Raw genomic sequence first — 27,792 nt, 5'->3', positions numbered from 1 at the left:
GGATTTGACCACCACAGAATGCTGAGGAAGCTGTAGCTTCTTGAATCAGTATACAGAGTTGACCTAGGGGGTCTCCCACTGCTTCATCTGTACATTCTTAAGAACTCTGAGCCTGCCTTGATCTACCCAAACCATGGTCGGGCCCCAAGTGGGGGCATCGAAGAACTGGTGATCTATGGTGCCTAAGGAAGCTTTCTTCCCCACAGGCTGGACACAGACACCAGCATCGATGCACGTTTGACAAGAAGGCATGGCCATCGAGGAAGGGCTGGGGCTGCAATGGAGCCGATGCTGATACCCTCAGTGCCACAGCACCACACCAGGCAAGGACGTGCCCCATCTCCTCCTGAATCATGGCCTAGAGCCAATCCTCGAAGGCTGCTGTCGGTAAAGGTTAAAGCACAGCCACTATAGTCAAGTCCCTAGAAGTCATCAGGGTTGAATTGGTGACCTGACATATTTCCTCATAAAGCTGTTTACATCACCAAAATTACAGTTAAAAACCTTAAGATACTGGCTAATGTTGTACATAAGATATGGATCAGTGATAGTATAGTCTGGAAAAGTATTTTAATTCTAGTTCATCTGCAAAAATATGTAATTTTTAATCCTATTTTATTCTAGTTCTGTTGAACAATAATAAGTTAAAATTATGTCTTACCTGATAATTTCTTTCCTTTAACGCAGCAGATGAATCCAGGAACTAGTGGGTTAAGTCCACCTACCAGCAGGTGGACATAGAGATAAACTAAAGGCAGTGATGTCAGACGGCCAGCTCCTTCCTCAGTTAGTATGTCATTTGTAAGCATTTGCCAAGGCCAAAAATATGAAACCAGTAACAACCAGAAACCATCCTCACTATGAAAAACAGAGAACCAAATAAGTACTTCGAAATAACTGCAACTTGATCCAGAAATCGGAATCCTTTCAGTGTTCCCATATGTCTGAACTCTGCAAAAGAGAACCCGGAAGGAAAAAAATAGCCACACTGTGCGGAAAATGAAAAAACTGTCGGCTGAACTAGGGAGGGAGCCTGGATTCATCTGCTGCGTTAAAGGAAAGAAAATTATCAGGTAAGACATAATTTTACCTTCCATGTCACTTGCAGCAGATGAATCCAGGAACTAGTGGGATGTACCAAAGCATTCCTTAAGTAGGGTGGGAAGCCGATGCTCCCCACGCCAACACTCCCGCCCCAAAACTCACATCCTCCCGAGCAGACACGTCTAGCCTGTAATGCTTCGCAAAAATATGACGAGACGCCCAAGTAGCCGCCCGGCAAATCTCTTCCAGAGATAAGGCGTCCGCCTCCGCCCAAGAAGCCGCCTGTGCCTGAGTAGAATGCACCTTCAGGGCTACTGGAGACGCCCGCCCTTGTAGCAGATACGCCGCTCCAATGGCTTCCCTAATCCAGTGAGCAATGGAAGCCTTAGAAGCCACCTCACCTCTTTTCGATCCCGACAAGAGCACAAAGAGATGATCCAAGCGTCGAAACTCATTAGAGATCTGCAAGTACCGAAACAAGGCTCTCCGCACGTCTAGGAAATGTAGCGAGGCAAACTCCCCCGGATAATCCTCTCTTCGAAAAGACGGAAGATAAACCGCTTGATTGACTTGGAAAGCCGAAACCACTTTAGGTAGAAATGACAGCATCGTCTGAATCGACACCCCTGCTTCAGAAAACTGCAAAGAACGATTTCTGGAAGACAAAGCCTGAATTTCAGAAATCCTCCTAGCCGAAGCAATGGCCACCAAAAACACTGTCAAGTGTTAGATCCTTCTCAGAAACCTTATTCAACAGCTCAAACAGTGGGGCCTGGAGGGCTCGCAGTGCCACATTGCCACGCCGGGCACGGCTGCCACAGAGGAGACCGAAGCCGAAGAGCCCCGCGTAGGAAACAGACCACAGCAGAGTGAGCTGCTAAAGAGGAACTGTCCAGTTTGCCCCTAAAACAAGCTAGTGTGGCACCTGCACTCGAAGGGAATTATATGTCAATCCCTTTTGAAGACCATCCTGAAGGAACTCCAGAATAACCGGAATGTCCGCCCGAAAAGGCGATTCAGCACGCAAAGCGCACCACACCGAGAAAGATTTCCACACTCGCGCGTACGCTGCTGAAGTAGACTGCTTCTGTGCCCCCAAAAGAGTGGCAATGACTGGTCCTGAAAATCCCTTCTTCCTCAGCTGCCGCCTCTCAATAGCCAGGCCATAAGACCAAAGCGGGAGGGATTTTCCATCTGAACTGGCCCTTGATGCAGCAGATCGGGAGTCACCAGAAGTTGCAATGGTGGCTCTGAAAGTGCTCTAACGAGATTCGCATACCACGGCCGTCGGGGCCAGTCTGGGGCCACTAGAACGACCGGCTCTCGATGCCACCCTATGCGGCAGAGAACTCTCCCTATCAGAGGCCACGGAGGAAAAACATACAGTAGCTGTTGTTCCGGCCACAGCTGGAGAAAAGCGTCCAATCCTGCGGATCCTGGCTGCCGTTTGCGGATAAAGAACTAGGGAACTTTGGCATTGCAAGCCATGGCCATGAGATCCATTACTGGTCTTCCCCAACGTTGACAGATCGGCCGAAAAGCTGAGTCCAACAGAGTCCATTCAGCTGCGTCCAAAAGAGTCCAGCTGAGAAAATCCGCTTGAACATTGTCTTGACCTGCAATGTGCGCTGCCGACAGACTCTGAACATGCGCTTCTGCCCATACTAGAAGACGAGACGCTTCCACTGCCAAGAGAAGACTGCAAGTGCCCCCCTGCCGATTGATGTAGGCCACCGTCATGGTGTTGTCCGAGAATACATGAACCGCCTGCCCCTGCAGAAGGTCCTGAAAACTCTGCAGCGCATTCATGACTGCTCACAACTCCAGGCGATTTATTGGCCAAGTTGTTTCGAGATTGGTCTATGATCCCTGGGCTACTCGATGAAGACAATGGGCTCCCCAGGACGCAAGGCTGGCATCCGTCATGACTACCACCCAATTGGGAGACACCAGAGAAACACCCTTCTGCAAATTGGCTGACCGGAGCCACCACGCGAGACTGTCCCTGGCCCGGCTCGACCAAGGAAAGTGCCGTTGATAATCCAGCGACGTCAGCGACCATCTGCTCAAAAGGAAATTCTGAAGAGGCCGCATGTGAGCCCTTGCCCATGGAATGACCTCCAAGGTCGCCGTCATGGAACCGAGGAGCTGAACATAGTCCCACACTCGGGGAGCGCGACGACTCAATAAGGTCCGTACCTGAGAAAGCAATTTGTTCCTTCGCCCCTCGGGGAGAAACACCTTCCCCCGCTTCATATCAAACTGCACTCCAAGATACTCCAAACTCTGAGTAGAAACCAGATGACTCTTGTCTATATTGACCACCCAACCTAAGGATTACAACACCGCAATCACTCGGTCAGTGACCACTCGACTCTCCTCTGCTGTCGTCGACCGAATCAGCCAGTCGTCGAGATATGGATGCACTCGAATCCCCTCCTTCTGCAGGAATGCCGCCACCACCACCATGACCTGGGAAAAGGTGCGTGGGGCAGTGGCCATTCTGAAAGGAAGGGCCCGAAACTGGAAGTGCTGACCCAGCACCGCAAACCTGAGAAATCTCTGCAAATGGGAATGTGCAGGTAAGCTTCACTCAAATCGAGAGCCGCTACAAACTCGCCTGGTTGAACAGCAGCAATAACTGCCCTTAATGTCTCCATGCGGAAGTGACGAACCCGCAAAAACTGGTTTACTTTTCTGAGATCGAGAATAGGCCAAAAAGCCCCTCCCTTCTTTGGAACCACAAAGAAGATGGAGTACCGACCTGTGCGCCTTTCGAGAGGAGGAACAGTCACGATAGCCCCTATCCTTAGCAGGTCTCGCAAACACTGCAGAACCGCTGTCCTCTTAGCCTGCGATACACAGCGGGACTCCAGAAAAAAGTCTGTGACAGGAGAGAAGAATTCTAGCTTGTAACCTTCTCGCACCACATCGAGGACCCACTGGTCCGAAGTAATTCTGGCCCACTCTGGAAGAAACAGAGAAAGCCGACCACCGATCTGCTCTCCTCCCGAGTGGACCTGCGCCCCATCATTGGGAGGCCCAAGAAGGAGCCCCCTGACGAGAGGGGGGTCCAGCCGGACGCTTCTCATTGCAAAAGGAAGAATGCTGCTCAAAACGAGGACGCTGAAAGGCTGTGTTGGACCGCCCTGAGTGATACCGGCGCGTCTCTCTGAAACGTGACCTCGAGGCTCCTTTCTAGGTCTTTCCCAAAAAGCAATTTCCCTCGGAAAGGCAATTTAATGAGCCGTTGCTTAGAGGCCATATCTGCGGCCGAATGACGGAGCCACAGAAGACGCTGAAAGGAAAAGGTCAAGGCCATGAGTTTGGCCGAAGCACGAACCAAATCATACAAGGCATCCACCAAGTACGCCAGCCCAATATCCATCAGCGACATCTGAGGAATTCCCGGCATATCAAAATCCGAAATCGAATCCATGACAGAATGTAGCCAACTGAGACAAGCTCTAGCTGCATAAGAACTACAAACAGAAGCTTGAAGTGTCAAAGCGGCCACCTCAAAGGCACGTTTTAAAGAGGCCTCTAGCCGTCTGTCTTGCATATCCTTAAGTGCATCAACACCTTCCACTGGAAGAGCAGTCTTCTTAGTGACTGCCGTCACCAGGGCATCCACCCTAGGTAGAGCAAACTGCTCTAAATGGTCCGCTGAAAACGGATACAGCTTGGCCATAGCCCTGGCTACTTTCAGCCCCCCCATCTGACTTTCAGCCCCCCATCCAGATTCGCCCACTGGGCCGAAATCAACTCTTCAATAGCTTCATGTACCGGAAAGGCCTTAGAAGGTCGTCTGGTACTAGCCATCTTGGGGATGACCGCCTGAGAAGCCGCAACCTCAGGGTCCTCTATATTCAGGGCTTCCAGCGCCTGAGAGATAAAGGAGGACAACTCCTCCTTATGGAAAATCCTCACGGCGGAGAGTCCTCCGGTTGGTGAGTGAGGACAATGTCCTCCACGTCCTCTACCCCCGTCTGCTACGAGACAGCCACCACGGAGGAAGTTGGCCACCACAGAGAAAGCTGCAGGTGACTGTATGCAGGACCCTTCCTCAGACCCCAAAGAAAGCCTAGGCTTTTTAAGGGAGGAGAAATCCTCTGGGGAAAACCCCGAAATCTCTTGGTTAACCCCAGACCCCCCTGAGAGAATCAAATGCCAAAGCTGTCCGCATGAGGGGGGAGGGCAAGGCCCTTTTCAACAAAAACGCCTGATGGAGTAGCAAAATAAACTCTGGCAAAACCCCCTCCCCCGCAACGGAGGTTGCAGCCATGGCACCTGCATCATCGCCCACAGTGACTGACAGCCCCCCCACCGACTCCCCTACCAGCAGAGAAGAAGCTTTGCCCAAAACCGCTACCGGAGCCGGCTCCGCAATCGATCACAAAATGGCACGAGAATCGCCAGGCTCCAGGCGGGAAAGCACGCTCTCGGGGGGTGGGGGGGCACCACTCCGTTGAGTTCCATCAAATTAGCGCACCCGCGCTGCAAAGGCCCACCGCCGAACGCCGTTTCCCACATCAGGAACAGCGTTTTACCGCCTCCACTGCCATCGCCCGCCCACGAACAGGAACCCAGCAGGAATTACCCCGGACCGGTTAAGCGCGGGAACTGACAGCTGAGCTGAAGAAAAAAAACTCTCCGACTCAATTTTGAGACAGGCTCAGACAAGCAGGCAACAGAAAACAGGACTCGGACAGCAGTAACACAAACCTGCTCGCAGCAAAAACATACTTCCCTGTGCTTCTGTTTCTCTTTTAAACAAATTCTATGGTTCTCTTTTTTTTTTTTTTTAAGTGAAGAGGCAGAAACACACAGGGAAGGAAAGGAACAGCAAAAGCCTGTTCAGAGGGAATTTGAGGTGCAGCAGGGACCCAGCAACTGCATATGCTGTCAAAGGGGACACAACCAGTCCGCTACCCCCGGCTCAAACTAGCCACCAGCCCAGGAGCACCCTCAGAGGCCTTGGGCCCAGGAGCTGAAGAAAAAGCCGTCCACAGCCTGCTGAGATAGAGACATACTAACTGAGGAAGGAACTGGCTGTCTGACATCACTGCCTTTAGTTTGTTTATCTCTATCTCCACCTGCAGGTAGGTGGACTTAACCCACTAGTTCCTGGATTCATCTGCTGCAAGTGACAAGGAATTTTAGTTTTTATTCAGTCCTCTCTCAAAACGTTTAGTTCTTATTCAGTTCAGAATCTCATAACAAATAATTTCAGTTCTCTTCCCAAAATTTTAGCTCTTCACAAACTCACACCAAATAAAATTTTCTCTTTTCAAAATTTTAGTTTTTATTTAGTTCACAAACTCATGACAAATTTCAGTTCTAGCTTTTTTTATTGAGATCAAAAAAGGCACATATCAAGAACAGCCCTCAGAATATCACATGAAAATAAAACTGTTCATATTTAGCATTTAGTTTCAGAAGGTCTCATTTCTAGAAACCTTAAAACCTACACATACTCTTCTACAGTTTGGCACTAGCAGGCATGTATGTAGTTGGCAGACTGGGTGAGCCTGGGTGGGCCAGCAGGCACGCAGTCGGCAGGCCAGGGATTTCAAGCTGCTCAAGAAAGCACTGAAAAACACTTGCTCTTCTACAGCTTGGCACTAGCAGGCATGCAGTCGGCAGATTGAGTGGGCCGGGGGGTATGTGGGCCAGCAGGTACATGGCAGATTGGGTGGGTCTGGGTGGATTTGCAGGCACGCAGTTGGCAGATCGCAGTGTGATGTAGCCAAATGTTGGCCCTGGCGGGATCTTAGGCCATTCAAGCAGCAAGCACTGAAAAAAGGCTGCTGTTTCAATTCTTCTTCAGCTCGGCATAGACATGGGTGGGTGGGACACAATCACAGAGATGAGGTCCATGATTGGCATGGCAGTACCTAGCTAGCTGCTCATCAGCTCTGCGGTTTGCTGCATCTCCCTGACCTAAGCCAACACTGTTAACTGAGTATGTGTGTGGTTGCTGGCGTCAGTGGTCTCAGGGAGATGCAGCAGACTGCGGAGCTAAACAGCAGCATTCTTTTCAGCATCAGTAGGCAGCCCCAGCACAGCTAGTAGGAGGGGTGGACACTGCACAGCACAGCACACTGATCATTTTCGTTCTACTGTAAGTCATTTTCGTTAAGGGAAATTATAATTTTAGTTATTCTGTTCAGGTCTATAACCCCCTCCCCCCCTTTTACAAAGCTGCATTAGTGGCTGCTGGTTTGGTAATGCCGACACAGCCCATTCACTTTGAATGGGATGTGTTGGCATTACCACGTGGCTTTGTAAAAGGAGGTGGGGGGCGGGTAAATTTTTTATTCTTATTTAATTTTCGTTCTGACAAAAAATGATATATTTCATTCTGGTTCTCAAGAACTAATGATATAAAATTGTCATTCTTATTATTATTCTCATTAACAAAAATATCCCTATGGCTAACCTATTAATTATGGTTCTCCATGAATAAACTTGAGCTATTACAGTTTGCAAAACTTACTTCTTCACGAAGCTTTTCTTCTGTCAAGCTTCTCTCATTAATTTCTTTTTGATAGCTGTTGCTGGATTTTTCAGATTGCAATCTAATATTTTCCAATTTTGCCTTCAGTTGAGTCACCTTTAAAAAATCCAAATCACATTACTATTACTATCACTGAAACTACCACAAGTACACTGAGGAATTATGTGATTACACATGGGCAACATTTCATACATACTTTATTAGAACAAGTATAATCATGATAAACTACATAATTCCCTAAATGCTCCTGCTAGTTGGGACTGCTGCTGTTTTTTTTATACCACTTGCCTCCCATGGCCACAAATCTAGGACCATTCTCCCTGAATCCAAACTAGTGTCTGGCACTTGTTTCTTTTATATACCCCTCCACACACCACCAGACAAGGGGTCCTTTTACTAAGGTGCGCTAAATGATAAGACACTCATTATATTCCTATGGGTGTCTTATCAATTAGCATGTGCATGCTATGGGCGTCAGTCTGTCTTATAGGCAGCCATGTGACTCTGCTACTTCCCCTACTCTTGCCACAAAGGTAAGATAACTTTAGGCTTGCTTCTGCATACTGCTTGCTCTCTCACCCTCATTGCTGTGGCTCAAAACTGCTTTTCTCTCTTCTCTCTAATTTCTTTCTGTTAATTTGGCAAAGTACTCTCCACCTCAACCCTCCCCAGTGGATGGATCTAGGATTGCCAACTACCCGGTTTCAAATTGGACAGTTAGGTGGACCTACATAGTCTCTAGTCACAAATGCTGACCAGATATATGGAACTTCAGGCGTTTATCTTGTTGGGCAGACTGGATGGACCGTGCAGGTCTTTTTCTGCCGTCATCTACTATGTTACTATGTTAATGCTTTAAGGTTGTTGTTTTTTTTTACTAAAGATTAGCTCGAGTTATCTGCAGTAGGGCCCATTTTGTTCCTTTGAGTTCTGCTGCAGATAACTCGAGCTAATCTTTAGTAAAAGACCCCCTAAGGGAGTGCCTAGATGTAGGTAGCAGGAATGCATGTAAATACTAGTATTCTAATCATTTACATGCATATGTGAACACATATGTGAATTAGCAGTTTCCAGCTAAGTGGAATTCTCTAATTACATGCCCAGATGTGATGGCACATACTTTGTAGATGAGCATTCGCATGGGCAGAATTTGGCTAAAGCATGGGCGGGGCACATAAGGAGAAATCCTATCATATTGCTTGCTAATTCTTTTTCCTTCAGTCCCTCCAGATCAGTCTGGAAGCATGGGCATATGCTTTCCTGCCAATATGGGCGTAAACTGGGAGGCGAGGGGGGCAATGCCCCCCCAAACGATGACTTAATCTTCTTGCCCGCAGCGGCGAACGGGCGGGCATAAAGGCAGCAGTAAGCAGCCAGGCTCGACTCCGTCCTTCGCTTCCTGCCCTCTCTCAGCATCCCGCCTGCCTGAAAGGAAATTACATCAGAGGAAGGCGGGACGCAGAGAGGGCAGGAAGCGAAGGACGGAGTGGAGCCTGGCTGCTTGCTGCTGCTTTTACGCCCGCCCGTTCGCCGCTGCAACTTCGGGAGTGGAGCGAGCCAGCCTATCTAGTCCACTGTAAATAAGGAAGCCATTTGGTTAATCTTGATTTCCACTCCCCCGCACAGCCGTCGCCATTCACTCAAAACACAGGAAGCAAACCCATGAGCTGCTGCATTGTCGTTCTTGGTAGATGCTGCGAAGGGGGAGGGAGACGCTGGATAGAATGGGATGGAAAAAAAGAAACAGGATGGGTAGGGGAGAGAGGAGAATTGTTGGACAACAGGGATTGATGGAGGGGACAGGTTTTTTCCCTTCCTTCCTCCATATTAGCATATTCATTTGAATATATACATATGCAAATGAATATGCTAATATGCTCCACCCCATCTTTTGCCCCCCCCCCCCAAATTAAACAGTCAAACTACGCCCATGCCTGCCAGAAAATGTAGACTGAGAGCCACTGATTAAGACATCAGCCCATTAATCAACCAAAAGGCTTCTGTCACTGACCAAAGACCTTGGGTCACTTCACCTAAACAATGAGTTCCCCAATCGCTGAGGTTGGCATCTATCATCACCACAATTCAGTCTGGCATCTCCAGACTCATTCCTCACCTTAGGTTCAACACTCAAAGCCACCATTTCCTTTCCTCCCCAAGGGGAAGACAAACCTCCAACTCCTGAAAATGAGGCAGCCACTGGAATAACAGCGCTCTCTGCATTAATGCACGCATGCTCTGGCCCACAGAACTAGGTCCAGGGTGGCTGCCATTGACCCCAAGATTTAAAGATAATCCTTGACCCCTGAATTATTTTTAATTTTAAATGTTTATTACAATTTTTAAAAAAGGGATAAAGAAATTGCCAAAATAAGGCTACACAATACAAATAAAGTTACTCACCTGTAGCAGCAGGACACATATTCACACGTGTGTGACATCATCCAGTGGAGTCCAGCGCAGATGTGCTCCCCAGATTCTAAATCTAGAAGCTTCTGGATTCCTGACCACGCATGCGCTCACCTTCCCGCATATACAGACCACGCGGGTCCAAGGCAGTCTAGTACAATAGTTTAGAGAATACAGCTCCTAGAGGAGGAGGGTAGGTATATCAGAATGTGTCCTGCTGTCTTCAGAGAACACGATATGCTATACTATGGGTGACTTATATTCCGCAATATCTCCATTTGGATTCACTGTGGATTTCAATCAAGGAAAAGAAGCAATCTGATCAGGTGGAATTACATTACATAAAAAAGCAGAACAACATAGCAGACAGAAATCAGACCTAAATTAGTAGACAAAAAAAAATCATACTTAAATAGTCAATACCAACAGCAGAAAACATATGAGCTTTCAGGCGTTTCCTAAATATGAAATAAGACAAAGTCAATCTTACAAAATTTGGCAGCCCGTTCCAAACCTTAGTGGCTAAATATTTGAAAGAAGAATCCAAATAATTTTTTAATGGAACCCCTCTGCAGCTTGGAACTGACATAATGAAGACTTGAGCCAATCGAAAGGACTTGCTAGATCTTAGTAAAAGACAATGATGTTATTCAAACCGCATTTTGGCCAGCAAGGCATTTAAAAACAAAACATGCAATCTTATAACATATTGTAAAGAGGTCTGCTTCCTCTGCTCTGGATTGGGGCTGGCAGCCCTGTTAGACTCCCAGGTTTCCAGCAAAGAACCAGACTGCCATATGGACTTAAGACCAAAGTGCTTTATTCTCAATTCAGTTCCACTCTCAAAATTGAAATGCAGTTCACAAACAGGGTTCAGGCCGAGTTCCAAACTCCAGCCAACATTCAGTTCCTTAACAGTTCAGGCCCCCTTCCTTTGCACTACCTTCCCCTCTCCCTCAGAAGGGCTCAGTCAAAGTTCAGCCTGCTGTTCTATACATCCCAATAATTCAACCGTTTCACAAACAGTCTCTTCAAAGGAAACCACTACTTAATGCCCCTATCCTCTTCACAGAACCCAGGAGGACCCTATACCAAACAGGGCTGGCAGCTTTCCTCCTACCTCACAGCACCACACCCTGTGGCCTCTCACACTGCCTACATGTGCGGGACAGGGCTACATTTACAGTGTCAGGCTCAATGTGGCTTACAACGGACCACAGAGACAGACACCAATGCAGTAAAAAACCTACAAGAGATATTCGGGAAGAGTAGGAATGAACGGAAGGATTAGGATTTGAGCACTCTGCCTGTAATGCCCAACTCACTCAACCTATAAAGCATCAATGAGTGATCTATGGCATGAAAGGCTACTAATGGAGTGGAGTGGAGGACTAGCCTAGTGGTTAGGGCAGTGGACTTTGATCCTGGGGAACTGAGTTCAATTCCCACTGCAGCTCCTTGTGACTCTGGGCAAGTCACTTAACCGTCCATTGCCTCTGGTACAAAATAAGTACCTGAATATATGTAAACCGCTTTGAATGTAGTTGCAAAAACCTCAGAAAGGCGGTATATCAAGTCCCATTTCCCTTTCCCTAATATGTCGAACTACAGGAGCATCGCCTGCTCACCTCTACTCAAAATGTTTCTAATCTCTGTAGTCATAAGCAATAATAGAGATTTTGTGCTATGTAAAGGATGAGAGTCATGTTGAGAAGGGTGTAGCAAGTCACTGGAAAATATAACATTTTGTAATTGTTGGTAACTATAAACTCCATCAATTTTGCAAACCAGGGGATGCTCACTACCAGTCTATAGTTATCAACTATTCTCAAATTAGTGTCAAATGATTTAGATATAGGAGTAAGTCAGGATACAGCAACTAGAGAGGGTAAAGCGAAGATTCTTACCTGTAGCAGGTATTCTCCGAGGACAGCAGGTTGATTGTTCTCACATGTGGGTCGACGTCCGCATCGGCCCAGTAATCGGCATTTTGCAAGCAAAATATAAAAAAAGGTTTGCCAGAGTCTTCTGGCGCACGTGCATGCGCGGACCAATTTCCCGCCTGTCGCGTGAGTGCGTTTCCTCAGTTAAATCAAAAAGCATAAAAAGAAGCAAAGAACAACTCCAAAGGGGAGGTGGGCAGGATTGTGAGAACAATCAGCCTGCTGTCCTCGGAGAATACCTGCTACAGGTAAGAATCTTCACTTTCTCCGAGGACAAGCAGGCTGCTTGTTCTCACATGTGGGGTATCCCTAGCAAACAGGCTCACTCAAAACAATGAACATTGGTCAATTGGGCATCGCAACTTCGAGGACATAACTTAGATTGACCTGAAACCATAAACAACTAACTGAGAGTGCAGCCTGGAACACAACAAAAATGGGTCTAGGGGGGTGGAGTTGGATTCTAAACCCCAAACAGATTCTGCAGCACTGACTGCCCAAACCGACTGTCACATTGGGTATCCTGCTGAAGGCAGTAATGAGATGTGAATGTGTGGATTGATGACCACGTTGCAGCCTTGTATATCTCTTCAATGGAGGCTGACTTTAAGTGAACCACTGATGCAGCCATGGCTCTAACATTATGAGCCGTGACATGGCCCTCCAGAGTCAGGGCATAAGTGAAGGAAATGCAATCTGCTAGCCAATTTGTGATTGTGCGTTTTCCGATGGCGACTCCCCTCCTGTTGGGATCGAAAGAAACAAATAACTGGGCGAACTGTCTGAAGGGCTTTGTCTGCTCCACGTAAAAGGCCAATGCTCTCTTGCAGTCCAAGGTATGCAAACTGCTTTTGCCAGGGCGGGTATGAGGATGGGGAAAGAATGTTGGAAAGACAACTGACTGGTTCAGATGGAACTCTGACATCACCTTCGGCAGGAACTTAGGGTGCGTGCGGAGGACTACTCTGTTGTGATGAAGTTTGATATAAGGTGCATATACTACCAAGGCCTGAAGCTCACTGACCCTACGAGCTGAAGTAACAGCCACCAAGAAAATGACGTTCCAGGTCAAGTACTTCAGATGGCAGGTATTCAGTGGTTCAAAAGGAGCTTTCATCAGCTTTCATCAGCTGGACTGTTTGTTACTGTCTCATTTCTTAGTATGGTAACACCTGCCACTTGGACCAAGCTCCAGAGGTGGCAAAAGGTGCCCGCAAAATCCAGGAAGGCAGCTGATGTGGCTGCTGCAGAGGCTCCTGTATGACTGTTCCATTTTTTGGTTTTGATATTTGTGTGGATTTATCTACTGTTTTCTGCTGGGTGGGGATTTCTCAGTGGATGTTTGCTTTTTTGGTTGGCTGTGGTTTTCTACAGACTGGTGATTGTGTGTCTGTTGAGCCTGGTTGTGGATATGGGTTTTGTGGCAGGTAAATGGGAACTTATCATGGTCGTTTGTTTTGATTTGGAGTGAGTGTGTATGTGTGTGTGTGTGTGGGTGGGGGGAGTTGGTTTTGGGTAGGGTTACCATATTTGCCATGACAAAATAAAATGCAGCCACACCCTCCACCATGCTCCTACCCTGCTCCCATCCAGTCCCCCCTCACCACCATCACACCCCCGCACTGCAGTCACCTTGACCTGCCCCCCCCCCCAGACCTGCCCCCCCCCCAAGAAAGCCACATTCTATAAGCCGTAAAAATACTGGTAAAGTTAACAGAAATGCATTTTCTTCCATACTCTGCTATAAAATAAAAAGATGTACATTTCCAAAAACAGCAAACATCCATGAGAATGTCCCCCTTTCCTTTCCCTTCTCTCCAATTCATGAGCAGCATATCCCCATCTCCTCTTCTCCCCATCCCCTTCTCCATATGCTCTATTTCCTCCTTGTCCCTCCCCCCATATATATCCCTTCCCCAATCTTTTTTCCAGTCTCCCTCCATCCACCTTTTTTTTACAGCTCACCACACACCTACACAATTTCATCCACATCCCCTCCCATACCTTATCACATCCTTATTTTTTTTTTATTTATTTATTGCATTTGTATCCCATATCCTGGTGGTCTAGTGGCCTCTTCGAGTCTTTGGGGCAGGAAAGAACCCAACTCTTTCCTGTCCGACGCTGCCATGGACCTGCTTACTGCCGGCACAGCTTAATGATGAGTGGAATTCCTTGGAAAAAGCATTGAAGGTCTCCATTTCAGTGCCATTTAAAGAAAATGCCGTTAAAATTATGTACAGATGGTATCTCACGTCTGCCCGCCTTCAACACATTTCTCCTGGTACTTCCGCTTTATGTTGGCAGGGTTGTGGGGAAGCTGGCACTATGGGATATATTTGGTGGATTTGCGTGAAGGCCTGGGCATGTTGCAAGGCGGTTCAACATAGACTTCAGCAATGGCTGGCTTGCCTAATTCCGTGGTCCCTTGTGTTTTGTTTCCTAAAAAAGCTCCTGCACTTAAGCAACCTCAAGCTCTTTTGGTGCGTCACACTACGCATACTGCCAGGGTCCCCTTGGCTACACATTGGAAGCAGTAGACTGTTCCACCCTTGGTGAAACTTCTTAATAAGCTTTGGTATATTTGCGACATAGAGCATCTTTTAGCTGCCCACATTCATCCTTTACATAAGTGGGAAGACACTTGTGAACCTTTTCTGAGAAATTGTTCAGCCTGATTGTAGGACCTGTAGTTTAATGTGTATTCCTCTTTTCCTGGACTTTCTGATGTTGGAGCTGGGGTTGGGTGGAAGGGTGGGAGTGGGGTTCCTTTTACAAAACTTGAAAATGTTCAAAAGTTCTACTGTTTATACATTTGTTGCCTGGGACACGGGTCATTCCTTTATTTTCAATTACCATGTGGTTCTCTTGTTGCTGTGGTACCTCTTTGTTTGCTGTTTCCTACTGGCTATTTTGTACAAACTCCTGCATTTTGGTTTTCTAAAAATTAAACTAAAATAAAAAAAAAAGCTTCAAGAATGTGCCATGCCCCCAACAGGAATGAGTGAGTGTCTTCCTGCCAGCTGTGAGAGCGCAGGACCCGCAATAGCATACTACAAAAAGGTGACAACTCCAAGGGGAGATGAGAGGGTATATGAGAATATATGGCCTGCTGTCCTTAGAGAATACCTTCTACAGTTAAGTATCTTCAATTTCTCCAAGGACAAGCAGGCCAATAATTCTCACATATGGGAATCCCAAGTTATCAGGCTCACCGAAAACAACAACCATCGGTCAATAGAACCTTGCAATAGAGAGATCAGAACACAGATTACCCTGAAAACTATATACAAACTGTGTGAGATTGCAGCCTGGAACAGAACAAAATGGGCCTAGAAGGGTGAAGTTGGATTCTAGACCCCACCGGCCTAGAAGGGTGCAGTTGGATTCTAGACCCCATACAAATTCTGAAGAACTGTCTGTCCAATCCGAATGTCAGTTGGGTATCCTGCTCAAGGCAGTAGTGAAATGTGAATGCGTGGACCAAAGACCATGTAGCAGGCTAGCAAATGTCTTCAATACAGGCTGACTTCAAGTGGGCTACCAACACAGTCATGGCTCTGATATTATGAGCCTTGACATGACCATCAAGGGTCAACCCAGCCTGGGCATAAGTGAAGGAAATGTAATGTGTTAGCCAACTGGAACTGGTGCATTTCAAGATGGGGACTCCCATCCTGTTTGGGTAAAAATAAACAAAAAGCTGGAAGGACTGTCTGTGGGGCCTACTCCGTGCCAAGTAAAAGGTCAATGCTCGCAGTCCAAGGTATGCAGTACGATCTCGCAAGGATGGGCATGATGTCTAGGAAAGAATGTTGGCAAGACAATCAACTAGTTTGCATGGAACTCTGACACAACCTTAGGCAGGAACTTTACTCTGCAAGCTGAAGTAACAGCCACCAAAAATATGACCCCATAACTACATAAGTATGGAGGAGTGGCCTAGTGGTTAGGGTGGTGGACTCTGGTCCTGAGGAACTGAGTTCAATTCCCACTTCAGGCACAGCTCCTTGTGACTCTGGGCAAGTCACTTAACCCTCCATTGCCCCAGGTACAAATAAGTACCTGTATATAATATGTAAGCCGCATTGAGCCTGCTATGAGTGGGAAAGTGCGGGGTACAAATGTAACAAAAACTAAGATTAAAAAAAATATATATATATAAATTAATATATAAACCAATAAATTAACAATACATATTTATCAAGACATAGCATATATGATCTTATGTATGTGTACATGAATAAACCCAAAAATGTGTGCTCTAACACCACACATATATACATAAATATTATGTATCAATATAAAGTCTACAAACCAAGGAATAAATAGCATCAAAATTACATGGAAATATCAAAAGGTGTTGTGTATAAATAATAAATATTAACAATGAAATAATTTAAATACTCTCATCAACACTGAATGGGATAAAACATTTTCTTCATGTACATGAATCTGTGTTATATCATGAATAATCATGTCGTACACCAAATAAAAGGATAAAAACAAATAAAAATCACATAAATCAATTTGCATTTATGGATAACTATCTGCATACTGTGACATATAGAATACATTTAAAACATACATATATACCATTAGTTTAAAAAGATTAAATAGTTAAATAATTCAATTTATTTTTCTATATATACTAACCTCATAAGTGTATAGTAGGTTATATGGTGTAATCACAATATACATCAGACATGGATAATGTTCTATAAATGATAATAATAATTATTATTCGTTCAAAAAATGTGTACATATATATTTATATGTATACAACACAAGACGGAGTGTGGTTGGATGCCTGTTTCGCTCTAACGCTTTGTTAAGGGACAGTCGGTTTCATCTCTTTAGGGTGCTTATCGCTCACGGGATAGCAAGAACTCCTGTGATCGCTCCACAAATATACACACAGATAAGTTGGATATATACGGACATATATTGAATGAAAAAAATGTATAAGAAATAGAAAACTTCCTCTGAATTCACTTGTATCACTTAGCTGCACTAGAAAAGTTTTCCAGTTATTACTAGATTAGCAGATGGAAAGACAAAAAAGATATAGGATGGAGGGGGTTGTCTATGATTAGAGTTGTCACTCAAATTAGGCATATCAGCGTACGTAAGCTTGCTGCCTTAAGTGACTGTATGAGACTTCCTTTAAACATACCTGCTAAGCAATTAAGTGATTATATGTCTACTATTTGGACTTTGTTGTGTTTAGTTATACGTTAAAAGTAGAGAGCCATTCAGATTTTGACAGTATCCCAGAAATAAGCAGTGGATTTTCTTCACGTCCATTTTAATAATGGTCTATAGACTATTTCTTTAGGAAGCCGTCCAAATCTTTTTTAAACCCCACTAAGCTAACCACCTTTACCACATTCTCCAGTAATGAATTCCAGAGTTCAATTACACGTTGAGCGAAGAAACATTTTCTCCGATTCGTTTTAAATTTACTACTTTGTAGCTTCATTGAGTGCCCCATAGTCCCAGTATTTTTGAAAGAGTAAACAGACGCTTCACGTCTACCCGTTCCATTTCACTCATTATTTTATAGACCTCTATCATATCTCCCCTCAGCCGTCTTTTCTCCAAGCTGAAAAGCCCTAGCCGCTTTAGCCTTTCCGCATAGGGAAGTCGTTCCATCCTCTGTATTATTTTTGTCGCCCTTCTCTGCACCTTTTCTAATTCCACTATATCTTTTTAGAGATGCGGTGACCAGAATTGAACACAATATTCGAGGTGTGGTCGCACCATGGCGTGATACAAAGGCATTATAACATCCTCATTTTTGTATTCCATTCCTTTCCTAATAATACCTAACATTCTATTTGCTTTCTTAGCCACCACAGCACACTGAGCAGAAGGTTTCAAAGTATCAACAACGACACCTAGATCCCTTTCTAGGTCGGTGACTCAACGTGGAACCTTGCATTATGTAGCTATAATTCGGGTTCCTCTTTCCCACATGCATCACTTTGCAGTTGCTCACATTAAACATCATCTGCCATTTAGATGCCCAGTCTCTCAGTCTCGTAAGGTCCTCTTGTAATTTTTCACAATCCTCCCATGATTTAACGACTTTGAATAACTTTGTGTCATCAGCAAATTTAATTACCTCACTAGTTACTCCCAACTCTAGGTCATTTATAAATATGTTAAAAAGCAGCAGTTCAAGCACAAGACCCCTGGGGAACCCCACTAACTACCCTTCTCCATTGAGAATACTGCCCATTTAACCCTACTCTCTGTTTTCTATCTTTTAACCAGTTTTTTTTTTTTTTTTTTTTTTTTTAAATTCTTTATTTATCAATTTTAACATTCATAGTATTTACTTATGAGTGATAATACACAGGTATGAAAATTACAAAGAAACAAATAGAGTCTGCAAATTAACATTGCGAAAATAATATTCATACTAACGCCCACAATTTAGGTAATCGATCCAAGACGTTAGGAAATACAATATAATACCAAAACATGTTAAATCCAAAAGAACAGCTTATTTCCCAATCGGGTGGCTCAACTCTACCATACAGTGTTGCATATGTGACTAAACTTGTACATTTACCTCTTCTCTGCTTATCAAAAAATCCTCCAACTGTTTTGGGTCAAAAAATTGATATTGCTTAGACTGAAGTTTTATCCTACATACACATGGGAATCGTAAAAGAAAATCTGCGCCTATAGCATTAACTCTAGGACGTAAAGATAAAAAAATCTTACGTCTCTGTTGAGTATCTCTAGCTAAATCAGGGAAAACTCTAATCTTTGAACCCAAAAACATGGAGTCTAAATGCCTCAAAGAAAGCTTAAGGACTGCGTCCCTATCCATTTCCATCGCAAAAGTTACCAATAATGTGGTTCGTTGAGTAATAACCTCTAAAGAGGACTCTAGGAATGCCGTAAGATTCATTGCATCTTGTTGTAAATTTTCTGGTGGTTTCCCACCAGTTTGAATATAATAGGCACGTGTTATAGGTGGCAACGAAGTCTCCGGCATTCCCAGAGTCTCCATAAAGTATTTTCTAACCATTTGAATTGGTACCACCAAAGGAGACCGAGGAAAATTTATAAAACGCAAAGTCAATCTTTTGGATTGATTCTCCAAATACTCCAGGCGTCGTGAGGTAAAGTTCTTGTCTTTAATCAAGGATTGGCCCAAAAGTTCAAATTTTTCAGTTTTCTCTGTCAATTTTTTAACCTCAGAAGCTTGGGTTATATTAGTTTGTATCTGAATTAATGCTGTCTCTGAAAGGACTTTTATGGTCTCCATATTTTTCCGAATTAAATTTTCTAAAGCTGATTGAGTAGTCGAAGTTAAGTCCCACAGTGACTCTAATGTCACTACAGCAGGTTTTTTAATATTCCCAACCAAAAAATCCGGAAGAGGGGCCTTAGAAGCTTGCTCCAAGGTACTCACTGTTTTTTCTAACATCTGAGCAGCTGTTAATCTTGGACGAGCTTGGGCTCCAGTTGTCGGTTCGTGCAGGCTCCCTCCCTGTTCGCCCGGCTCTTTTTCTGTGGCCCTGGCTCCAGGACTTGCTTCGAACGCTTCACTTCCGGGTTGCGGGGGTGCTGCACGCTCGACGGGGCTCAAGGAAGCCCCGTCTACGCTGTTGTCTAGCGCCGAAGCGCCAGTACGGGGAGAAGGAGTCGATGCCGACATGGGACCGGACCCAACACAGAACTGCTCCAGCGTCGTCTGGCGTGACTGGGGCATCCCGCCCGATACATGGGGAGCCTCTCGGACTTTGCCTCTCCTCTTACCCATTTACAATCGGGTAAGGTTCACCACCAGGTTAGCTCACGAGCAGGTCAGGAGTGCGTCCGTTTAGGCTGTTCAACAAGTCGCCATCTTGGATCTGGATCTGTCTTTTAACCAGTTTTTAATCCACAATAGGACACTACCACCTATCCCATGACTCTTCAATTTCCTCTGGAGTCTTTCATGAGGTACTTTTACAAATGACTTTTGAAAATCCAGATACACAATATCAACCGGCTCACCTTTATTCACAGTGTTTTGCTCAGACAAATGGTGATGGAACCCACGAGGGAGGGAGCGATGCTGGATCTGGTGCTCACAAATGGGGATAGCGTGTCAAATATCCGAGTGGGTGCCCACCTGGGCAGCAGTGACCATCAAACGGTTTGGTTTGATATAACAGCTAAAGTGGAGAGCGGCCACTCAAAACTCAAAGTCCTGGATTTCAAGCACGCTGACTTTAGTAAAATGGGGGAATACCTGAGGAAGGAGATGATGGGCTGGGAGGAAGTACAAGAAGTGGAAGGTCCAGGCTGAAATAAGCTATAAATAGGGCCACGAACCTTTATGTAAGGAAAGTAAATAAAAGCAAGAGAAAAAGGAAACCAATATGGTTCTCCAAGCAAGTGGTTGAGAAAATAAAGGCTAAAGAGTTGGCGTTCCAGAAATACAGAAAAACTCAAGAAAAGGAACATATGGAGGAATACCGGATGAAACTGAAAGAAGCCAAGAGAGAGGTACGACTGGCAAAAGCGCAAGCGGAAGAACAAATGGCTAGAAATGTAAGGAGGGGTGACAAAAATTTCTTCAGGTATATTAGTGAAAGGAGAATGACTAAAAAGGGAATTGTGAGACTAAAAGATACTGTGAACCGCTATGTGGAAAATGATGAAGAAAAAGCAAATTTGCTAAATTTTTTTTTTTTTTTTACTTTTGTTCTGTTTTCACAGAAGAAAATCCTGGAGAAGGACCACGATGGACTGGAAATAGTACAAATGAGAATGAAGTGGATAGAGCACCGTTCACGGAAGAAAGTGTGTATCAACAACTTGAAAAGCTAAAGGTGGACAAAGCCATGGGACCGGACGGGATCCACCCCGGGATACTACTACTACTACTACTACTATTTAGCATTTCTATAGCGCTACAAAGCATACGCAGCGCTGAGAGAGCTCAGAGAGGTTTTGGCGGGTCCTCTTAAAGATTTGTTTAATATATCCTTGCAGACGGGAAAGGTTCCGAGGGATTGGAGAACGGCAGAGGTGGTCCCTCTTCACAAAAGTGGTGATAGGGAAGAAGCTGGAAACTACAGGCCGGTAAGCCTCACTTCGGTTATTGGAAAAGTAATGGAAGCGATGCTGAAGGAAAGGATAGTGAATTTCCTGGAAGACAATAAGTTGCAAGATCCGAGACAACATGGTTTTACCAAAGGGAAATCGTGCCAAATGAATCTCATTGAGTTCTTTGATTGGGTGACAGGAGAATTGAATCAGGGACGAGCTATGGACGTAATCTACTTAGATTTCAGCAAAGCTTTTGACACGGTTCCCCACAGGAGGCTCTTAAATAAACTGGATGGGCTGAAGATAGGACCTGAAGTGGTGAACTGGATTAGGAACTGGTTGATGGACAGATGCCAGAGGGTGGTGGTGAATGGAATTCGCTCGGAGGAGGGAAAGGTGAGTAGTGGAGTCCCTCAGAGATCGGTGCTGGGGCCGATTCTGTTCAATATATTTGTGAGTGACATTGCCTAAGGGTTAGAAGGTAAAGTTTGCCTACTTGCGGATGATACTAAGATCTGTAACAGAGTGGACACCCGAGAGGGAGTGGAAAACATGAAAAAGGATCTGAGGAAGCTAGAAGAATGGTCTAAGGTTTGGCAATTAAAATTCAATGCGAAGAAATGCAAAGTGATGCACTTAGGGAATAAAAAATCCACGGGAGACGTATGTGTTAGGCGGGGAGAGTCTGATAGGTATGGGCAGAGAGAGGGATCTTGGGGTGATAGTATCTGAGGATTTGAAGGCGACGAAACAGTGTGACAAGGCGGTGGCCGTAGCTAGAAGGTTGTTAGGCTGCATAGAGAGAGGTGTGACCAACAGAAGAAAGGGGGTGTTGATGCCCCTGTATAAGTCATTGGTGAGGCCCCACCTGGAGTATTGTGTTCAGTTTTGGAGGCCATATCTTGTTAAGGATGTAAAAAGAATTGAAGCGGTGCAAAGAAAAGCTACGAGAATGGTATGGGATTTGCATTACAAGACGTATGAGGAGAGACTTGCTGAACTAAACATGTATACTCTGGAGGAAAGGAGAAACAGGGGTGATATGATACAGACGTTCAAATATTTGAAAGGTATTAATCCGCAAACGAACCTTTTCCGGAGATGGGAAGATGGTAGAACTAGAGGACATGAAATGAGATTGAAGGGGGGCAGACTCAAGAAAAATGTCAGGAAGTATTTTTTCATGGAGAGAGTAGTGGATGCTTGGAATGCCCTCCCGCGGGAGGTGGTGGAAATGAAAACGGTAACGGAATTCAAACATGCATGGGATAAGCATAAAGGAATCCTGTGCAGAAGGAATGGATCCTCAGGAGCTTAGTCAAGATCGGGAGGCGGGGCTGGTGGTTGGGAGGCGGGGATAGTGCTGGGCAGACTTGTACGGTCTGTGCCAGAGCCGGTGGTTGGGAGGTGGGGCTGGTGGTTGGGAGGCGAGGATAGTGCTGGGGAGACTTATACGGTCTGTGCCAGAGCCGGTGGTTGGGAGGCGGGGCTGGTGGTTGGGAGGCGGGGATAGTGCTGGGCAGACTTATACGATCTGTGCCCTGAAGAGCACAGGTACAAATCAAAGTAGGGTATACACAAAAAGTAGCAAATATGAGTTATCTTGTTGGGCAGACTGGATGGACCGTGCAGGTCTTTTTCTGCCGTCATCTACTATGTTATGTTAGGTTTGTTGACCCCTTCAAAGAAATGTAGTAGATTGGTGAGGCAAGATTTCCCGTCACTAAATCCATGTTGGCTTTGTCTCATTAATCCATGCTTTTGAATATGCTCTGTAATTTTGTTCTGGCATCCATGTCAGCCTCACCGGTCTATAATTTCCCGGATCTCCTCTGGAATCTTTTTTTAAAAATCCGTGTTACATTGGCCACCCTCCAATCTTCCGGTACCATGCTCAATTTGAAAGATAAATTACATATTACTAACAATAGTTCCGCAAGTTCATTTTTCAATTCTATCAGTACTCTGGGATGAATACCATCTGGTCCAGGAGATTTGCTACTCTTCAATTTATCAAATTGCCCCATTACATCCTCCAGATTTAAGAGATTTCATTTAATTTCTCCAACTTGTCAGCTTTGAATACCATTTCTGGCACTGGTATCTCTCCCAAATCTTCTTCGGTGAAGACCGAGGCAAAGAATTCATTTAATCTCTCCGCTATGGCTTTGTCTTCCCTGATTGCCCCCTTTACCCCTCGGTCATCTAGCGGTTCAACCAATTCTTTTGCTGGCTTCCTGCTTTTAATATACCAAAATAAATTTTCACTATGTGTTTTTGCCTCCAACGCTATCTTTTTTTGAAAGTCTCTCTTTGCTTTACTTATCAGCACTTTGCATTTGGCTTGACATTCCTTATGCTGTTTCTTATTATTTTCAGTCAGTTCCTTCTTCCATTTTCTGAAGGATTTTCTTTTAGCTCTAATAGCTTCCTTCACCTCACTTTTTAACCATGCAGGCTGTCGTTTGGTCTTCCGTCCTCCTTTTTTAATACGCGGAATATATTTGGCCTGGGCTTCCAGGATGGTATTTTTGAACAGCAACCATGCCTGATGTAAATTTTTGACCCTTGCAGCCGCTCCTCTGTTTTTTTTTCACCATCTTCTCATTTTATCACAGTCTCCTTTTTGAAAGTTAAACGCTAATGTATTGGATTTCCTGCCTATACTTACTCCAAAGCTAATATCAAATCTGATCATATTATGATCACTGTTATCAAGCAGTCCCTAGCACCATTACCTCCCGCACCAGATCATGCGCTTCACTAAGGGCTAGTTCTAGAATTTTTCCTTCTCTTGTCGGCTCCTGTACCAGCTGCTACATAAAGCAGTCCTTGATTTCGTGAAGGAATTTTACCTTCCTAGCATGCCCTGATGTTACATTTACCCAGTCAATATTGGGGTAATTGAAATCACCTATTATTATTGTGTTGCCCTGTATGTTAGCGTCCCTAATTTCCTTTAACATTTCTACATCCGTCTGTTCATCCTGACCAGGCAGACAGTAGTACACTCCTATCACTTTTCCCCTTTACACATGGAATTTCAATCCATAGAAATTCCAAGATGTGTTTTGTTTCCTGCAGAATTTTCAATCTATTTGATTCAAGGCCCTCCTTAACATACAATGCTACCCCACCACCAATTCGATCCACCCACAGTGTCCCACTGGTTATCCTCCTTCCACCAGGTCTCAGAGATGCCTATTATATCTGATTTTTCATTTACTGCAATATATTCTAACTCTCCCATCTTATTTCTTAGGCTTCTGGCATTCGCATTTAGACATACAAGCTACGTTTGTTGTTCCTATTTACATCATGCTCAATACTTGACAGTATTAATTTGCAATCTTTTGTCTGATTTTTATTTTAGGACACATTAATCTACTATGGTCTCTTTTGCAACCTCATTATTGGCATACCCTATCTTCCCTGTTTTGGTGATATCTTTGAAAGATACCTTATTCCAAACCATGTGCTTTTGAACGACTGTCGGCCTTCCCCCAGTTTCTAGTTTAAAAGCTGCTCTATCTCCTTTTTAAATGCTGATGCCAGCAGCCTGGTCCCACCCTGGTTAAGGTGGAGCCCATCCTTTCGGAATAGGCTCCCCCTTCCCCAGAACATTGTCCAGTCTCAATAGCAGACTATGAACGTTTCCAAAACATTTTAAAACCCAGATATGCTAACTACTATTACTACATCCTCCAGCAAAGAGATCCAGAGCTTAACTATTTGTTGAGTGAAAAAATATTTCTTCCTATTTGTTTTAAAAATATTTCCATGTAACTTCATTGAATCCTTAGAAATGGGAGAGGTTCCGAGGGATTGGAGAATGGCAGAGGTGGTCCCTCTTCACAAAAGTGGTGATAGGGAAGAAGCTGGAAACTACAGGCCGGTAAGCCTCACTTCGATTATTGGAAAAGTAATGGAAGCGATGCTGAAGGAAAAGATAGTGAATTTCCTGGAAGAAAATGAGTTGCAAGATCCGAGACAACATGGTTTTACCAAAGGGAAATCGTGCCAAATGAATCTCATTGAATTCTTTGATTGGGTGACCGGAAAATTGAACTGTGGACGTGCTATAGACATAATCTACTTAGATTTCAGCAAGGCTTTTGACACGGTTCCCCACAGGAGGCTCTTAAATAAACTGGATGGGCTGAAGATAGGACCCAAAGTGGTGAACTGGATTAGGAACTGGTTGACTGACAGGCACCAGAGGGTGGTGGTGAATGGAGTTCGCTCGGAAGAGGGAAAGGTGAGTAGTGGACTGCCTCAGGGATCGGTGCTGGGGCCGATTCTGTTCAATATATTTGTGAGTGACATTGCCGAAGGGTTAGAAGGTAAAGTTTGCCTATTTGCGGATGATACTAAGATTTGTAACACAGTGGACACCCCGGGAGTGCAAAACATGAAAAAGGATCTGAAAAAGCTGGAAGAATGGTCTAAGGTTTGGCAATTAAAATTCAATGCGAAGAAATGCAAAATGATGCACTTAGGGAGTAGAAATCCAAGAGAGGCGTATGTGTTAGGCGGTGAGAGTCTGCTAGGTACAGATGGGGAGAGGGATCTTGGGGTGATAGTACAGTGGTGGAAATAAGTATTTGATCCCTTGCTGATTTTGTAAGTTTGCCCACTGACAAAGACATGAGCAGCCCATAATTGAAGGGTAGGTTATTAGTAACAGTGAGAGATAGCACATCACAAATTAAATCCGGAAAATCACATTGTGGAAAGTATATGAATTTATTTGCATTCTGCAGAGGGAAATAAGTATTTAATCCCTCTGGCAAACAAGACCTAATACTTGGTGGCAAAACCCTTGTTGGCAAGCACAGCGGTCAGACGTCTTCTGTAGTTGATGATGAGGTTTGCACACATGTCAGGAGGAATTTTGGTCCACTCCTCTTTGCAGATCATCTCTAAATCATTAAGAGTTCTGGGCTGTCGCTTGGCAACTCGCAGCTTCAGCTCCCTCCATAAGTTTTCAATGGGATTAAGGTCTGGTGACTGGCTAGGCCACTCCATGACCCTAATGTGCTTCTTCCTGAGCCACTCCTTTGTTGCCTTGGCTGTATGTTTTGGGTCATTGTCGTGCTGGAAGACCCAGCCACGACCCATTTTTAAGGCCCTGGCGGAGGGAAGGAGGTTGTCACTCAGAATTGTACGGTACATTGCCCCATCCATTCTCCCATTGATGCGGTGAAGTAGTCCTGTGCCCTTAGCAGAGAAACACCCCCAAAACATAACATTTCCACCTCCATGCTTGACAGTGGGGACGGTGTTCTTTGGGTCATAGGCAGCATTTCTCTTCCTCCAAACACGGCGAGTTGAGTTCATGCCAAAGAGCTCAATTTTTGTCTCATCTGACCACAGCACCTTCTCCCAATCACTCTCGGCATCATCCAGGTGTTCACTGGCAAACTTCAGACGGGCCGTCACATGTGCCTTCCGGAGCAGGGGGACCTTGCGGGCACTGCAGGATTGCAATCCGTTATGTCGTAATGTGTTACCAATGGTTTTCGTGGTGACAGTGGTCCCAGCTGCCTTGAGATCATTGACAAGTTCCCCCCTTGTAGTTGTAGGCTGATTTCTAACCTTCCTCATGATCAAGGATACCCCACGAGGTGAGATTTTGCGTGGAGCCCCAGATCTTTGTCGATTGACAGTCATTTTGTACTTCTTCCATTTTCTTACTATGGTACCAACAGTTGTCTCCTTCTCGCCCAGCGTCTTACTGATGGTTTTGTAGCCCATTCCAGCCTTGTGCAGGTGTATGATCTTGTCCCTGACATCCTTAGACAGCTCCTTGCTCTTGGCCATTTTGTAGAGGTTAGAGTCTGACTGATTCACTGAGTCTGTGGACAGGTGTCTTTCATACAGGTGACCATTGCCGACAGCTGTCTGTCATGCAGGTAACGAGTTGATTTGGAGCATCTACCTGGTCTGTAGGGGCCAGATCTCTTACTGGTTGGTGGGGGATCAAATACTTATTTTCCTCTGCAGAATGCAAATAAATTCATATACTTTCCACAATGTGATTTTCCGGATTTAATTTGTGATGTGCTATCTCTCACTGTTACCAATAACCTACCCTTCAATTATGGGCTGCTCATGTCTTTGTCAGTGGGCAAACTTACAAAATCAGCAAGGGATCAAATACTTATTTCCACCACTGTATCTGAGGATCTGAAGGCGATGAAACAGTGTGACAAGGCGGTGGCCGTAGCTAGAAGGTTACTAGGCTGTATAGAGAGGTGTGACCAGCAGAAGAAAAGAGGTGTTGATGCCCCTGTACAAGTCGTTGGTGAGGCCCCACCTGGAGTATTGTGTTCAGTTTTGGAGGCCGTATTTTGCTAAGGATGTAAAAAGAATTGAAGCGGTGCAAAGAAAAGCTACGAGGATGGTATGGGATTTGCGTTACAAGACGTATGAGGAGAGACTTGCAGACCTGAACATGTATACCCTGGAGGAAAGGAGGAACAGGGGTGATATGATACAGACGTTCAAATATTTGAAAGGTATTAATCCGCAAACGAACCTTTTCCGGAGATGGGAAGGCGGTAGAACGAGAGGGCATGAAATGAGATTGAAGGGGGGCAGACTCAAGAAGAATGTCAGGAAGTATTTTTTCACGGAGAGGGTGGTGGATGCTTGGAATGCCCTCCCGCGGGAGGTGGTGGAGATGAATACAGTAATGGAATTCAAACATGCATGAGATAAACATAAAGGAATCCTGTGCAGAAGGAAGGGATCCTCAGGAGCTTAGCCTAGAATGGGTGCCAGGGCTGGTGGTTGGGCGGCGGGGATAGTGCT

The 27,792-nt window shown here is 45.0% G+C and overlaps 1 protein-coding gene across 2 annotated transcripts in view; it reads right to left on the bottom strand.

Moving 5' to 3' along the window:
- Positions 1-27,792, bottom strand: part of LOC115481819 (synaptonemal complex protein 1-like) — a 314,023-nt gene that overhangs the window by 214,884 nt on the left and 71,347 nt on the right. For both annotated transcript variants that reach the window (XM_030221227.1, XM_030221228.1), the window contains exon 5: positions 7,544-7,660. In XM_030221227.1, the coding sequence (XP_030077087.1) occupies positions 7,544-7,660 (117 nt within the window). The remainder of the gene's footprint in view (positions 1-7,543; positions 7,661-27,792) is intronic.

The sequence above is a fragment of the Microcaecilia unicolor genome, chromosome 12, assembly GCF_901765095.1.
Source record: "Microcaecilia unicolor chromosome 12, aMicUni1.1, whole genome shotgun sequence".
Classification (NCBI taxonomy): Eukaryota; Metazoa; Chordata; class Amphibia; order Gymnophiona; family Siphonopidae; genus Microcaecilia; species Microcaecilia unicolor.
This window is presented reverse-complemented; position numbering and strand designations above follow the sequence as displayed.